This window comes from Hemitrygon akajei, chromosome 2 (assembly GCF_048418815.1).
Source record: "Hemitrygon akajei chromosome 2, sHemAka1.3, whole genome shotgun sequence".
Taxonomy (NCBI): Eukaryota; Metazoa; Chordata; class Chondrichthyes; order Myliobatiformes; family Dasyatidae; genus Hemitrygon; species Hemitrygon akajei.
This window is the reverse complement of record NC_133125.1, coordinates 192,490,706-192,507,753: the sequence shown is the minus strand read 5'-3', so window position 1 is coordinate 192,507,753 and position 17,048 is coordinate 192,490,706. Positions and strand designations below refer to the sequence as shown.

General features: G+C 44.8%; 1 protein-coding gene across 2 annotated transcripts; it reads right to left on the bottom strand.

The window, feature by feature from the left end:
* Positions 1–2,910: 2,910 nt before the first annotated feature.
* On the bottom strand, positions 2,911–16,119 carry LOC140719479 (zinc-binding protein A33-like). 2 transcript variants are annotated; one of them, XM_073034185.1, is made up of 6 exons: positions 15,682–16,119; positions 9,873–9,968; positions 9,377–9,610; positions 7,376–7,398; positions 7,159–7,274; positions 2,911–5,666 (listed from the first exon to the last, which is right to left on the bottom strand). In XM_073034185.1, the coding sequence occupies exons 1-6, from the start codon at positions 16,045–16,047 to the stop codon at positions 5,095–5,097; spliced, it is 1,407 nt and encodes a 468-aa protein (XP_072890286.1). In that variant the 5' UTR covers positions 16,048–16,119; the 3' UTR covers positions 2,911–5,094. The 2 variants fall into 2 exon arrangements, with proteins under 2 accessions (XP_072890286.1, XP_072890295.1); XM_073034194.1 differs by lacking the exon at positions 9,377–9,610.
* Positions 16,120–17,048: the final 929 nt, after the last annotated feature.

Here is a 17,048-nt window from a genome sequence, read left to right as displayed (position 1 = left end):
GCAGGTGACAGAAGTTTGTGTTGGGGAACTCTTTGCATCTAGTGATCACAATGCCATTAGTTTCAAAGCAAAACAATGTCTGGTCTGTGAGTTGATATTCTAAATTGGAGAAAGGATCTGGCAAGTGTGCATTGAGACAGGCTGTTGTCTGACAAAAGTGTTTAAATTGAGAGGCATTCAAAAGTGAAACTTTGAGTGTCTGTAACTTGTACGTGACTGTCAGAATAAAAGGTAAATATGACAAGTGCAGGGAACCATGGTTTTCAAGAAATACTGAGGCCTTGGCTAAGAGAAGAGGGAGGTGCATAGCAGGTACAGGCAGGTAGAAACAAATGAGGTGCTTAGTGAGTATGAAATGCAAGAGAACACTTAATGAAGAAATCAGGAAGGCTAAAAGAAGGGATGAAGTTGCTCTAGAAGGAGGATCATAAGGGATTCCACAGATATATTCGGAGCAATATGATTGCAAGGTACAAAATTGGTCCTCTGGAAGGTCAGAATGTGTGCAGCCAAAACAGATGAACGAGATCTTAAAATAATGTCTTGTATCTGTATTTACTGAGGAGATGGGCACAGAGTCTATAGAAGTGAGGCAAAGTATCATCTTCATGGACCCTGTACAGAATGCAGAGGGGGAGTGTTTGCTATCCTGAAGCAAATCAGGGTGGATAAACCCCCAGGGCCTGAAAAGGTGTTTCCTCAGACCCTATGGGAGACAAGTGCAGAAATGACCAGGGCCCTAGCAGAGATACTTAAATCATCCTTAGCAACAAGAGAGGATTATAGGCTGGTGAGCCTGACCTTGGTCATGGGAAAATTATTGAAAGGTATTCTTATGGACCAGATATATAAGTATTTTGATAGACATGTTCTGATTGAGCATAGTCAGCATGGCTTCATGCATGGTAGGCCATGTCCAACCAATCTTACAGAGTTTTTCGAGGAATTTACCAGGAAAGTGGATGAAGGCAGGGCAGTGGCTGTCGTCTACATGGTCTTCAGCAAGCCACTTGACAAGGTCCTGCATGGGAGATTGGTTAAGGCGGTTCAGTCCATCAGCATTCAATGTGAGGTGGTAAATTGAAATTGATAATGTCTTTGTGGCAGAAACTAGAGTGCGGTAGTAGCTGGTTGCTTTTCTGACTGTAGGTCTGTGACTTGTGGTATGGCACAGGGTTTGGTACTGGGTTCTTTGTTGTTTGTATCTATAAACAAAGATCTGGATGATAATGTGGTCAACTGGATCAGCACATTTGAGTGTGACACCAAGGTTGTGAGTATAGTGGACAGTGACATAGGGCATTATGGCTTGCAGAGAGATCTGCTTCAGCTGGGAAAATGGGCTGAAAAATGGCAGATGAAATTTAATGTGGACAAGTGCGAGGTTTTGCAGTTCAGTGGGGCCATCCAGGGTTGGTCTTACACGGCGAACGGTAGGGCACTGGGGAGAGTGGAAGGAAAAAATGATCTGGGAGTACAGGTCCATGATTTGTTGAAAGTGTCAGCACAGGTGGAGAGGGTTATAAAGAAATCTTTTGACACATTAGCCTTTATCAATCAATGTACTTACAAGGAATTGATGTTATGTTGAAGTTGGTGAGGCCTAATTTGGAGTATTGTGTGCAGTTTTGGTCATCTATCCACAGGAAAGATATAAACAAGGTTGAATCCACACAGAGAAAATTTATAAGATGTTTCCGAGTCTGGAGGACTTGAATTATACTGAAATGTTGAATAGGTTAGGACAGTATTCTTTATAACATCAAAGACTGAGAGGAGATTTGATAAAGGTATACAAAATTAGGAGGGGTATAGACAGGGTAAATGCAAGCAGGTTTTTTCCACTGAGTTTGTGTGTGACAGCAAGCAGAAGTTAGGGGTTAAGGGTGAAAGGTGAAAAGTTTACAGTGAACATGTGGGGAATCTTCTTCATTCAGAGGATCCTGAGAGTGTGCATCCAAGCTCAATTTCATTATCTAAGGCTGTGAGACCATAAGATATAGAAACAGAATGATCCAATGGCTGATCCAATTTTCTTCTCAGCCCTAATCTCCTGCCTTCTCCCCTTATCCATTCATGTCCTGACCGATCAAGAATCTATGAGCCTCTGCTTTAAATATGCATAAAGATTTGGCCTCCACAGTTGCCTGTGGCAAAGAACTCGACAGATTTGCCACTCCCTGGTTAAAGAAATTCCTCCTCATCTCCATTCTAAAAGGAGATTCTGAGGCTGTGTGCTCTGGTTTTACAGACAGTTTAAGTGAAGTTTGGATAGGGTGATGGATGATTGGGGAATGGAGGGCCATGATCCAGTGCCGGTCAATGGGAAAAGGTAGTTTAAATTGTATTGCCATGAACTCGATGGGTCAAAGGGCCTGTTTCTGTGCTGTACTTCTCTATAATTCTATAATAAAAATTACATGATCTGACAGCATCATGACCTGTCAATATATTGGAGTCAGTTTTGTAGAACTGTTCAACTTCGACTCCATTTTGCCATTCAAAGCGTCCATTAATCGCCGATTAAAGCGTTGAGGAAGATTGAGACACCGAGACAAATGCGGAGGGTGAGGGAGTGAAGGTTTCGGTGCTGACTGCCTCCCTTCTGATCACTGCAGGAGAAGGATTCTGTGAGTGGACTATCGCTGTGGTAGGCAGGTAGGGCTCTCTGCCTCGTGTGCTGTCCCTCTCTTTCGATGATGATAGTATCGTGGTTCTGTGTTTGTGGATTGAACAACTGCGTTTCTGGACTCTGTACTTTTTCAGACTTACGGGTTTTATATGTGTTTTTATCACCCGTTCCTTTTTGTTTTGTTACGTGAGGGGAGCACTCTAGTGAAAGGTAAATGCAGCATGTCACAACCTTAATCAAATTGTACAAGATTCCCAGAATAAAGATAATAAATCATATTTTACAACATAATGTGGTTTTATTTCGTGTGTGGATGCAGCTAGCAGAAGATTGTTCGAAATTCCCACAATATAAAGTATGGAGCATTTTGTTTGGATCCAACAAACAGGATAGATAAAGATGAACCAGTAAACGTGCTGGCTATTCGACGAGTGTTATATAAAAGAGCAGAGAAGTTGAGAATGCAAAGGAAGGCCTCTGGGTTGTTTCCTAGGACGGAGTGCTAATTTATCAGGAATTGTCGAGCTATGTACGCTGACACTTTTTGGGATTATACAATAGGTTGATGACATTTCTGAAATATATAAGAGTCTGCTGAACCTAAAAAAGAGGAGAAACTGAGTAAACATTGTCTCTCAAGGGCAATTGGAAACCAGGGGCTGTAGTTTCATGAATAGGAATTGCCTATTTATGTCAGAAGTGAAGTGGGATTACATCTCACAGAGGGTCACATGAGACATTGGAATCCTCTTCTGATCAGGGTTAAGGGGGTCAAGTCATTGGAACATGCCAGGGGATGTAGTGGACACAGATGCCACATCAAGGTTTAAGATACATTTCAGCAAGATCCTGAATACGAAAGGAACAGAGTGGTTGAGGAATGGAGAGATGGAGGAATAGAGAGATAATGGGATGGAGGGATTCAGGAATGATAGGTCAGATGAATATAGGGATTGGGGAAAGGAGGGTCAAAGGAATGGAGAGATAGAGGAATAGATACATAGAGGATTGGAAGGTTAGAGCAATTGATAGAAAAACAGAGAGATAGAGAACCAGAAGATCAGACAAATGGAGCAATAATGGAGGGCCAGATGAATTAATGGGAGGATATAGGAATGGAGGGAGAGAGAAATGGATGGATAGAGGAATGATAGATCAGATGACTATAGGGATGGGGAAAGGAGGGTCAAATAATGGAAGGATAGATTGGAGAGATAGAGGAACAGATACATAGAGGAATGAAAGGTTAGAGTAATGGATAGAGAGATGGAGAGATAGAGGAGCAGAAGAACAGACAAATGGAAGGATGATGGAGGGTCAAATGAATGAATGGGAGGATAGAGGAATGGAGAGAGAGAGAAATGGATTGATAGTGAAAGAGTGGATTTGACAAATGGAAGGATAGAACAGAGACAGAGGAACTGAGGATCAGTGTAAGGAGAGACCAAAGGGCTTTTTTTCTGTGATAGACTCCATATTGTAATGCACCCAGATGAGCTTTGATTCATGTTGTTATGGGGAACAGACAGGAAAGATCCAACCAGATCCAAATGATTTTACAGAATTGGAGAGTTAGTTGAGAGGAGTTCCAGCACATTGAGTCTGCTCTGATGACTGCCTCCACCACAGACCAGAGTTGTGGTGAAACTGCACCAGTTAAAGCTGCTGTGATGAAGGATTCATTCTTGCTCTCTGACAGTTTGAAACTTCAGATTTGTGAGTAGAAGACACACAGAAAGGATTTCTCATGCAGCCAATATCCGGGATATGGAGAGGGCTGCCTAAAGTGGGCCTGGAACTGACACTGCCGTAGAATTTAAAGGGTGCAATGTGACAGCATGAAAGCGTAGAACAATTCAGGACCACCAAGAAACACACAGGGAATAGGACTGATTCCTTCAGTCCTGCAGAGAGCTGGCATGGTCTTGTTGGGCCGACCAACCTCCTCGATGCTTCAAAAACTCTAATTCATTGTTCAAGGAACCTCGTGGCACAGAGAGATGTCACCTCATCATTCATGTCTTTTGAAAAAGAGGATAAATACCTTCAACATTCCTGATAACCCTGCAGTCCCTCTGGTTCAGTTCCAAATGGACAATTGTTGTGAATCCCAAATATATCATCTGCAGGAATAGGTTGCATTCATTTCAACGTCAACAGAGCTTGGACGGTCTCGAATCACCAACAGTTCTGTGGTCAGCATATGAACAAGTAATTTGAAGGAAGGCGCAGACTATGGAATACAACTGGGATTTCTGCTCCTGGTTTTCCAGACTCTCGCTGTTGATGTCAGTGAGGTTTCCCAGAACCTGCACCACCGCCAGGTCCCCACACTGTCCCGCTGAGTCCTGGGGCAGATTATCGGCTACTCATTGCAGATTTCTGATTCCCTGTGGGCTTCCTGTGAGGACTCCCTATTGATACAAGTTCTGGGAAAGTTGCACCTGATCCCACCTACTGTTTTATTCCCAGGTTGGATTTTCATCCTCCTGGATTGTTACTCTGCGGTGACAGATTATCAGTGGGTCAGAATTCTTGCCATCATGATTAAGATCTGGAGAGAAGTAAGGGTATAGTTTCCCAGTGAATGTACCATTGAAAGTGTAGATGTGGGTCAGGTTATCCACATCATGAAAGGACACTTCTCCTCCTTCATATTCCAGGGAGATCCGGATCTTTCTCGGGTGAACACTCAGCTCTAGGCGTTTCCATGGGTTAGTACAAGCATAGTACTCTATACCATTTCTCAGTGCCACTGCCCAATATCCATTATCCGGATTCAGGGTGATTTTCCCCTTCCTGGTGATGGAATCCTTGGCTATGCCAAAGTCCCAGTTAGTCTTATTCCCCACGTCCACCTCCCAGGAATGTCTTCCTGATGTGAATCCTTCTGATCCCAGGACAGACACACAGGGATCAAACCTCTGTGGGTTCTTGGGAAGCTGCATCCATTTGTCGGTGTATCTCACGGTTCTCAGATCATCAGACAGCAGAAGATAAGGACTGGCTGTGTTGGGGTCAAGGATGACCGGAGCTGGGAATAGAAGGACACAGAATGTCAGTCAGTCACACTCACCACCCTCCCGACAGCACAGTGGCGGCTGTGGAATCAGCAGGGATCCAAAGATCTGAACACAGAGACAGACCGATGACAGGTCTGCTCCCCACCTGCACAACAGCTAAAGGAGAGCACGTTCCTACCAGATGCATCTGGGTAAGAGTGAAAGGCAGAGAGCGTGTGTCTAAAGACCAGAGGCTCTGCGTGAGGTAATGCACAAGACTGAAAGGCCATGTCTGAGTTGGAGGGTGTTCACAGGACAGCTGAACACATGAACCCCCAGTGGCATTGATACCTCTTGATCCAACCCTTCCCCTCATCTCTCAACACTGGTCACCACCCTCCATCCCTCTATCCTCCTGTCTGGACGAAAGCTCCAGACCAGCCATGTCAACTGTCCATCATCCTGACATCCCTCTGCATCTTTCACACAGCCCACAATGGGAATTCGGTCTGTCTCATCAGCAGACTTGGATACTTTGCATCCCACTGTCACAACAAATCATTCATATAGATTGTAAAAGATTAGGAGCCCCTTTGACGTCACACCTCACAGGTGACTGCATTCCATTAAAGAGCCCTCTCCAAATTCTCATTTCTCCAAAACTGACTGAAGATGCTCTCAGGACATTCTGTGGAACTGTACTCTATTCCATGGTAAAGAAACCACCTTGGTCATCAGCCCTCCTTCCGTACAGTGGTGGGGTTAATGAGAGTTGGATTTGAGGAAGGAAAAGTGACCATCCACAGTTTTCCACGTTTAACCGCAATGAGGGTTTGCCTTGTACAGACATCAGGGAGGTGACAAGGTGTGGTACAGGTGGAAACAGGCACATTTGGAAAAGCAACGGACACAGCCTCTTTAATGCCAAATGACTGCAAATGGTGAATGTTGGTGCACGACAGTGGTGGTAGTGGGGGGGGGGGGTGGGGAGGTGTAAATCACAGAAACTGAAAGCACAAGAGACCAGAGACCAGTTTCTTGTGTTTATCCTGAGTCTTGGAACATGCAGTCTCACACACCACTCACACTAACTTTTATCTGAAACTTCTCAAGAATCCTTTCATTTCTCCTTTGAAATGATCAGTGGGGTTGAGGATGACTAGAACTGGGAACAGATAGATGCAGAATGTCAGTCATTGTCAGGTGAAGTCCACTGCCTCTTGACCATGACATTTCTTATCAGTCCATGCCCACCTACAAAGTCTGCTCTGCCAACAGGAAATAACACGGGCATGGACGAGCCATGTGCAAATAACCAACATTCGACAGACTGCCACAAGGCCAACAGACATCACGAGGTCAGTGTTTCCCACATCTGCTCCCTCATGCTTCAACGAGATTTCTGGCCGGGGGGATTTATTCATTAAAAGCTACAAGTGAAGTACTGCTGTAAATTGGCAAAAATATCGATTGAAATCAAATTAATGAGAGGTTTAAGAGCTAATCACGAAGTCTCCACCCCACCTGCATTGATGACTGTCAGCATCTTCTTCCACACTCTGTACTGCAGTGAGCCAACATGCTTCCCCACATTTATTAAAGGGTAAACCTTCTGCAGCTCTGGCACAGTTCGCTTTGCTCTGGAAGAGATGACAATGTCAGTCGTGATCCATTGCCTGGGAGTTAAACCATGTTAGAAACAGAAATTTCAACTTATACCAACACAGGCAGTAAATTATACCTTTTCTGAGTTTCTGGAAGTTTCTGTGGAATAAAAACAAATATTAATATTTATGTAGAGATAAGATTGCAATCAAGTAATCAGAATGATCCTGGGAGTCAACATCTGTAAGATTGTCTCCTGGGCCCAATGTACTGGTCCAGTTACAAGGGCATGTTTGTGACTACATTTCATTAGGAGTTAGACGAGATTTGGTTTGTCACCAAAGACTCACGAATTTCTACAGAAATACTGTGGAGAGCATCTTAACTGGTTGCATCACCATCTGGTGTAGAGGTGTTACTGCACAAGATCAGAAAAATATGCAAAATGTTGCAAACCCAGCCAGCCCCATCATGGACACTAGGCTCCCCACCATCGAGGAAATCTTCAAAAGGTGAGGCCTCAGAAAGCCCTCACCTATCATAAAGGATCCACATCACCTCTTCTCACTGCGGCCATCAAGGAGGAGGTACAGGAGACTGAAGGCACATGCTCATCGTTTTAGGAACAGCTTCTCCCCGTGGACGTTGAACTCATGTACCCTATCTCAGTATTGTTTTTCTTTTTTCCCTCTCTGTTTCACTAATTATTTATTTTTCATATATCTCTAATTTTTAATCTTTGTATTTGAATGTACTGCTGCTACAAGCAACACATTTTTAATGACAATTTCCAGTGATATCGAACCTGATTCTGATTCTGAGATTCTACGGGCGGACATCCCACAACATGAGGTACAGTACGAGCTGATGCACATCAAATCTGACAGGATTAAAAACTGGAGGCATCACAGGGTGGTCAGAGCAGAAAACTGGCTCAGTCAGAAGACACTTGTCCTGTGTTCCCTCTTGGATTAACTGCTCACTGTCTGAACAATCAGAACATTCTCCCACACTGCACAGTTATGGTCAAACTCCTGGTCTGAGCAGTGAGCAGGGAGAGACCGGATAGTGGTCACTGGAGTTTCACTGTCAATGTGCAGTGATTGAGAACGTTGCTGTTGTTTCTGAATTAAGTTAACTTGATGAACCATGTGCTATTCTTGTCACACGTTACAGGAATGATGTGCAGGCATTAGAAAGGATGCCTGTGAGGTTTATCAGGACGCTGCCTGGATTAGACTGGAAGGAGAGGTTGCCATTCTTGTTTTCATTTCTCTCTAGAGTGTCAGAGGCTGAGTGGAGACCTGAAAGAAGTTGAGAAAATTATGAGAGACATGGCTAATGTAGAGAGACACACACACAAGATGCAGGAGAAACTCAGCAGGTCATGCAGCATCTATGGAAGTAAACAAGCAGTTGCCGTTTCAGGCCAAGGCCCTTCTTCATGACTGTGAGTCGTCTCAGCTTGAAATATTGATGCTTGTTCATTTCCGTTGTTGCTTTCTGGCCTGCTGAGTTCTTCCAGCATTTTGTGTGTGTTGCTTTGGATATCCCACACCTGCAGATTTTCTCATCTTTATAATGTTGATAGAATCTTTTACCCAGGCTAGAAATTTAAAATATGAGAGGACAAGACTTCAGGTAGTAGCGGAAAGTTTAAAGGAGATATACTGGGCAAAAGTTTCACCCAGAGAGTGGTGGATGCCTGGAATTTGCTGCAAGGGGTGTTGCAGGAGTTAGACAGTGGTGATTGAGAGACTTTTAGATAGATGTGAATGAACAAGAGGGGACGTGGACCATGTATGTGCAGGAGGGGTTCAGATTAATATGGCATCATGTTCAGCACAAGCATCATGGGACAAGGGCTGAAGTAAATGAATGGGTAGTCATTCAAAACAGATACAGAATAAGAGAGGGTTTTCAACTGTAAAGTTTTGAGGTGAGACTGAAGTTGGATCATATAGTAATGGGTGTCAGGGGCTGGTAATGCTAGTAACCATCGCTGTGGGCTTGATGTGAGGAATGGCCTGACTCCATATCATTAGAGTAATAATAGTTTATGGCTGAATGGCAAACTGTTTGATCTTAATATCAGTGTTAACAAAAGGATGAAGAGAATAAAATCAAGTAGATGTACTGTTAAAAATTTGATGCTGTCCTCTTCCTTCAGCCCTTCTTCAATGTCCTGAATGGTGTCTGAAAGTGATGAGATGACTTCTGTTGCATCCTTAATCTTTCTCTTCATCTTCAGGCAGTTTCTCTCTCTCTGCAGTTTGAGATCTTCCAGCGCGATCCTTTCTTGGTCACGGAGAAACTGATGCATTGTTTCGAACTGGGCTTTAATCTGTTTCTCTGCCATTTCTCCCTGGTCCTTTGGAAAATAAGAGAGAGTCTGAGCACTGACAGATATTGTGCTGTTACCGGAATCAGTGACATCTCACTACTGGGAGCCGGGCAGCAACGTACTCTGAAGAGGAGGCTCTAACTAAGAATCAGGGGATGTATATTAGTTTTCTCAGGATTTACCAGTACAGGAGGTCAGTGAGGGATAATTGTGTTGACTGAATTATTCACTCGCAGTTTGAGTTTCAATGTGATTATAGCTTATGGAATGATGTGACATGATTATGTACCTGAATATGCTTTAATGTTTCCTCATAATCACTTTTTACAGCAGCACATTCCTCCTTCTTGTCCAGGATTGGCTTCAGTGAAGTTTTCAGTTCTTCCTGCAAGAGATCAATTTATTTCTGTCAATGTAGAATGTTATTTAATTGTAATGATTTAAAATAAGATTATCGATAAAGGATATTAATAACATTAGATTCAATTCAGTTCATGGAACTAATATGTGGAATTAACGGATTGTTCCATGAGAAATTGATCAGATTTTGGGTCTCAATGTGGATATAGTTGCTTCATCTCTTCCTAGCTGTACTAATCTCACTTTATTGTCCTCGGATTCCACCCAATCAGCTTTATACTCAGCTACACACCACAAACAATGTACAGAGGCCAATTAAACCAATATCCATGTGTCTTTGTGATGTGGAAAGAAACTGGAGCACCTGGTGGAAACTCCCAAGGTCACAGACAGAATGTGAAAACTCCACACAGACAGCAGATGGGTCTCTGGAGCTCCACCTCCTGCACCAGGTAGTCCATAACTGACAGATACAGGATCCAGAAGGGTAATGATAGAGTGGATGTGGAGATGATGTCTATTCCTGTGACAGAATCTGGAATTTAGGGTCACATTCAAAAATAAGGTACTAGCCACTCTTAAAAGATTATTTTTCATTCTCTCATAAATGGTTGGAACTCCCTTCCAGTGAAAATTGCCCTGAATGTGGGGTATCTTCTTGTGAAGCAAAAGGATGAAGGGTTCCTGGGGATGACAGAAATTGGATTGAGACTACAATCCAATCACCTCTGATCCTATAAGCTGGTGTCATGAGGCTGGGGTCTGATCTATGCCTGCTCATGATTCAAAAAGAAGATTTTCTTAAAAAAACAGAAGCTGGAAATCTGAAATTGACTGTAAATGTTGAAAATACTCAGTCTCTGAGTTTATGACCCAGTAAGTCTGTTTCAATGTGATTCTATGTTTGTACCTATCAATTTGTCTGTCTGCAGAAGGAGATTTCAATGGGTACATTTACTGTCAAGGAAATGTATACAATATATATTGTGAAATTCTTTTTCTTCACAAACATCCACGAAAACAGAGAAGTGCCTCAAAGAAGGAATGATAGTTAAATGTTAGAACCCCAAAGCCCCCCAGCTCCCCCCTCCCACAAATAATCAGCAGCAAAGTAACAACCTGTCATGGTCTGGATCAGTTCTGCTTTAAATTTAGTTAGGTTGCGATCCGGACCACTGACGCCTTGTTCCTTCTAATTCCGTTTCACGCATCCCTTGAGCTTGGCAATCAAGGTAATCTACCCTCGACCCGAACCGGCAGCTTATAAGACCTTGGGTTTAGCCGTTCGGGACGAGAATGCTAAGAAGCCTTCGTAAGTCGCCATGACAAGCCAAAGTGACCCAGCCCGCATCGGAGTACCAGCAATTCACCTTCCGTCAACAGAGTGATCCAGCCCGCATCGGAGTACCAGCAATTCACCTTCCGTCGCCAGAGTGGGTCCGGGCAAGCTCAGTCTACCAGGGGTGAGTTGAAGGCGGAGTCCTGACTCGACGTTTATGCCCCTTGTCCGTGTCTACCCCTCGAAGAGTCTCGGCTCAGTGCCTGAGCTGAAGGAGGAGTCCTGACTAAACGTTCATGCCCCTTGTCTGTGTCTACACCTCCCCGAAGACGAGTCCCAGCTCGGTGCCTGAGTGGAAGGCGGAGTCCTGACTCGACGTTCATGTGTCTACCCCCTGAAGAAGAGTCCCGGCTCAATGCCTGATCTGAAGGAGGAGTCCTGGTTCAAAATTCCCTGTTGTGTGCTTTGGTGTCCACGTTTCTGGCTGCAGTGATCCATGGTATCCAAATGTCTGGCGGCGGTGAATCAAGGATACAGTCTCCAAGACCAAGGGCCGTGGCGGTCCCAGTCCCCAGGGTCCCAGTCATGGCCATGGCTGTCCATGTTCACCCTGTCCAAGTCCAAGGTCCGCAGCAATCCCAGTTCCCTGTTTCCAAGTTCAAGGTCCGCGGCGATCCTAGTCCCTAGTCCCCTAACCCAAGGTTCGTGTTCCTCTTTGTCCTCCTCGATTTCCCGATCTTGTGTAGCGAGTAATAAACGCTGTTTTATTGTACCTAAGAAAGACGTGTTTGTGTCCTGCTTGTGTGTCCTCTCCCAGCACCCTTGTCCCCACCTCGTGACACAACCCCCTCCCCCACCAGCAAAAAAACATCAGCACCCTCCACCGAACACTCAAGTATGCAGCAAAGCATCAATAAAGACACAGACTTGGAGAATCCCAAAGACTACTCACTCACCTGGTCATTCGACATACCACAGGCTCTCTCACTCTTCCCCAATAAAGGAAAGAGAGGTCTCCCCATTTCATAGCGAGAGGGGCGACATAACAAACAACTCGCCGATTTATGGTGTAAGAAGTCTGTTGCATCACTTCTTGCGAGCTCTGTGCCCAAGGAACTCGGGTCTCTTGTCACACAGCCAGCAGCCAACTCATTGCTTTTGATCGGAGGGACATTTCACAAGAACTGGGGGAATTTGTTAACAAGGTTGGGATGTGTAGGACATTCTTTCTCAAGATTGTAGTCCAATTGCTGAAACACCTGCTGTTTGGTGAGTTGTGTATCTGGGATGGGAAGTCCATGTGGTTTACAGAGCTGAGGAAAACTTGAAGATGCATCTGGATCACATCGATGTTTGCTTCCTAACCATTCAACTGATTTCCCTCAGCCTATCTGGTGCAGTGAGATCCCTGACCAGGGAGCCTTCTGCGTGAGGGAAGCTCTCAGAACCCTCAAATGGATTCACTGATATGTATCTGCATCAGTCTTGACTCAACACATGCAAACATCAACATAGAAAACCTACAGCACAATACAGGTCCTTCGGCCCACAAAGCTGTACCAAACATGTCCCTACCTTAGAACTACCTAGGCTTGACCCCTATCCCTTTGGTTTTTGAAGCTCCATGTACCCATCCAAGAGTCTCTTAAAAGACCCTATCGTTTCTGCCTCCACCACCACCGCCGGCAGCCCATTCCACGCACTCACCACTCTGTGTTTAAAAAAAAACTAACTTACTCCTGATATCTCCTCTGTACCTACTTCCAAGCACCTTAAAACTATGCTCTGTCATCCTAGCCATTTCAGCCCTGGGAAAAAGCCTCTGACTATCCACACAAACAATACCTCTCATTATCTTATACACCTCTAAATGTCCTGGGCTGTTAATTATTTTCTGATTTTTGTTTGCTGTTCAAAGTACAAGGCACTATGTGCACAAAACCTTCAATAGCAGAATCAAATTTTGCAATTATCGAGGGAATCTATATATTATTTGGAATCTTTAAATAGTTTAAGCTTAGTACAGACTATACAACGTATGGTCATTGCAGGATGCAACACAGTGAAGCAAGAGTTTCAGATCATTCTGAAATGGATTTTGCAGATCAGTGTGAATTTGTTGGCACCTGAATACAAACGCCACTCTGCAGAACAGTATTAACGATATGAGGATGGGTTATTCACAGGGAGTTACTATATGTATGTCATGTATTGAATAAGTCACTCATTGGTTATGAATGTTGGGGAAATTATTTGAACCACAATCATGATAAGATTGTGAAATCTAATGATGCTTGAAATCCAAAGCGCCCCACACACACACACACACACACACACACACACACACACACACACACACACACACACACACACACACACACACACACACACACACACACACACACACACACACACACACACACACACACACACACACACACACACACACACACACACACACACCTGGAGGAACTCAGCGGGTCTGGCAACATCTACACAAAAGAGTAAACAGTTGATGTTTTGGGCCAAGACCCTTCATCAGGAATCTTCATTATTTTAAGTTTGGCATGTTAGCGTTCCCATACTTGTTCAGGGAGAGTCCAGAACTCCAGCAACTGAGGGAATAATTCTTGTGGAATGTATAGCTCAATATGCAAGACTGTAATGGTCTCATCAGGGAGATGAAAACACAATGGATTGTGTCGCTCAGGAAGATTAAGAATCAGCGTAATCACACTACATAACAGGAAAATTACAGCAGTAAGATTGCAGACAATTAAAATGTGGATGACATTCTAAGGAAGGGTCATGTAGAGCCAACTTGCTGAACTGGTTGAACGGGTGTTGGGGCAACTGACGGAAAGGTTTAGTCACAAACAAGAGAAAATCTGCAAATGCTGGAAATCTGAGCAACTCACACACAAAATATGGGAGGAACTCAGGAGGCTGGGCAGAATCTAGGCAAAGAGTAGAGTGGATGTTTTGGCCAAAACCCTTTGGCAGGACTGAATGACAGGATAAATTCCTTACTGGCACCAGTGGGAAAGTAGAAGATGTGCGTATCTAAGCTCTTTGAATGTTTCTGGTCACGGTGCAACAACTACCACACAACACAGACACAGTGGAATCCTTTCCATCATTGTTTCACTTTCCATTAGAGTACTTCGTGTGACTAAAATTCTGGTTTTGGAAGGTCATCTAGCAGTTCAAATTGAAGCATCACCCCTGTGTTATGTCACTGTTCACCAGGGTAACTAGTGTCAGACTCTGTAGGAAGGTCTCTGAACATTTCCCCAGTAGCTCCTCATTAGGACAAAGAGATTACAGATTTTTAAAAAAATTATTGACATACAGAGTGAAATAGGCCCTTCTGGCCCTTTGGGACCCATCACCCAGCAACCGCTGGTTAACAGTAACCTAACCATGGGGCAATTTACAATGGGCAATTAACCTACCAAGGGAGGAAAGCAGAGCACCCGAAGGAAACCCACACGGTCAAGTTGAGAATATACAACTCAGCGGACCCAGATAATGAGGTTCATTTGCCATGGTGGCAGATAGAGGCAGTGGACCGCGGGGTCTGTCTGAGATGACCGCCTGTTCCACATCTGAGGACATCTCTGCCCCAGGGCTGATGGGAAGAGAGAGTACATAGATGTGGAGAGGATGCTTCCTATTTTGGGAGAGTCCAAGACCAGAGGACACAGCCTCAGAACAGAGGGATGTCCTTTTAGAACAGAGATGATCAGGAATCTCTTTAGCCAGAGAGTGGTGAATCTACCGAATTCGTTACCACAGGCAGCTATGGAGGCCTTCTTTAAGTGTATTTGAGGCAAAGGCAGATAGATTCTTGATTGGTCAGGGTATTAAGGGATACGGGAGCAGACAGGAGACTGGGTCTGAGGGGAAAATTGTATCACTCGTGAGGAGGTGGTGGAGCAGACTCGATGGGCCAGATTGCCCAATACTGCTCCTATATCTTAGGATGTGTATTTGCTCACTGGAAGCCTTCTGGGTCGCTGGGTTCACCCCAGATAGGAAGGGTTGTATCCTTTTAATATTGGGCATATTGCAAAAAGAATTACAAGGGGTTGATTGGGAAACATCAATGTTCAGGGACCTCCTGCGGTTTGAACACGAATTAGTTCAAACTCGGACACACAAAAAAAATGGAGGAATTCAGCAAGTCCCTCGCCATCTACAGAGAGAAATACAGTCGATGTTTCGGTCCCATTTTGGCTTCTGCACCTGCCTTTCTAGTCCTGATTAAAGGTCTCAGCCAACTCTTTATTCCCCTTGAGTAAACCAGCACGTTGTGTGTTTTGGACCCTATTCACCTTTCTGCGTTCTGAACAACGTTGTACAGAACAACGCCTTCAAACAGAAACACATTATCTAAAGTTCCGACTCTGGAGATAAAACCGACACGTTTGGATGTTGTGATTTTCAGTCTGCTCACCTTGAACTCCTGCACGGCCTCTTCCAGCAGCAACAACTTGTGGCCACGATGATTCTTTGAATGCTGACAGATCCCACAGAGGGGCTGCTTGTCGGTCTGGCAAAACAGCGTCAGCTTCTCCTTGTGACGGCTGCATTCCTGCTGAGTTGTCTCCCGGTTTGTAAACGATTCAACGATGCCGGCGAGGGTGCGATTTGGCCTCAGAGTTTTGGAGGAAGTCTCTCTTCTACATAAGGGACAGGACGCTGTGCCGGGTCTCTTCCAGTACTGAGTAATACAGGATCGGCAGAAGCTGTGATCACAGTCGATTAAGACAGGATCTTGAAACAGATCATGACACACAGCACAAGACAGATGATCCTCCATGTCCAAGGACTCACCGAGTTCACTGTGACCAACTAAAATGGTGCCCGAAGAGCGGAAAACGTTGGCTTTCACTTTCTGTCCCTGTGATCTTTGCACTATCCGGAACTACAGGACCGAACAACACACCGTCTCAGTAACTTTTTCAAGCGGACTTCTCCCCAGCTCAGATGCCCCTCCGGCCAGGCTGTACACACAAAAAGGCGGAAGTGATACAGTGTAAGTGCTGGGTGCATGCTCGGTTTCAGCATTTAAAAGAAATTTATATTAGTACAAGAACGAGAAGGCTATGGTCCGGGTGCAGAGCAATGGGGTAGGAGGAATAGCACAGACTAGATGGGTCGAATGGCATGTTTCACTCTCTATCTATGTATCCCTATGATTCAGCGAGTAAAGCAAATTCCACAAAGCAGGAACAGAGGAAACACAGCCGGCAGTAAGGAGAGATATGGATTTCCTGTATAGTAATGATATCCTTTACAGCTGATGATAAAACCTCCCTTTCTCTTCGTGATGCGGTGTTACAAAGGGAAGTCGGTGTTGTCGAGGTTGCTCCAGAACAGAACGGGGGAAGCAGACTTGAGGAGTGCGATACCCACATCACTGTGGATTGCAGGATACTGTCCAAGTCGTCACCAACTGGCATCATCTATTCTGGGAGAGGTGACCCACCTGGACGAAACCCGAGATGTCTGAGACACGAACGCCTGCAGATACTGGAATCTAGATAATGACAACAAAACAAGGTGAGGGGAAATGGAGAAGCTGAAGCTCGGAAGTGAAAGGTGGATCCAGCTGAGGAATGTTGACAGGAGGATGGGAGAGGAGAGAGGCTGGGAGGTGATAGGTGGAGGTGACACAGGGCTGCAGGTAGTGGAGTCTGATGGGAGAGGAGAGAGGCTGGGAGGTGATAGGTGGAGGTGACACAGGGCTGCAGGTAGTGGAGTCTGATGGGAGAGGAGAGAGGCTGGGAGGTGATAGGTGGAGGTGACACAGGGCTGCAG

Excerpts from the sequence above, each read along its gene's own strand:
- LOC140719479 (XM_073034185.1), bottom strand. The coding sequence starts at position 16,047 with ATGGAGGATCATCTGTCTTGTGCTGTGTGTCATGATCTGTTTCAAGAT. Across the intron at positions 9,969-15,681 it reads AGGCCGTGCAGGAGTTCAAG|GAAGAACTGAAAACTTCACT; the intron begins GTGAGCAGACTG and ends GATCTCTTGCAG. Across the intron at positions 5,667-7,158 it reads GCTGACAGTCATCAATGCAG|CTCCGGTCATCCTTGACCCC; the intron begins GTGGGGTGGAGA and ends TTCTATTCCCAG.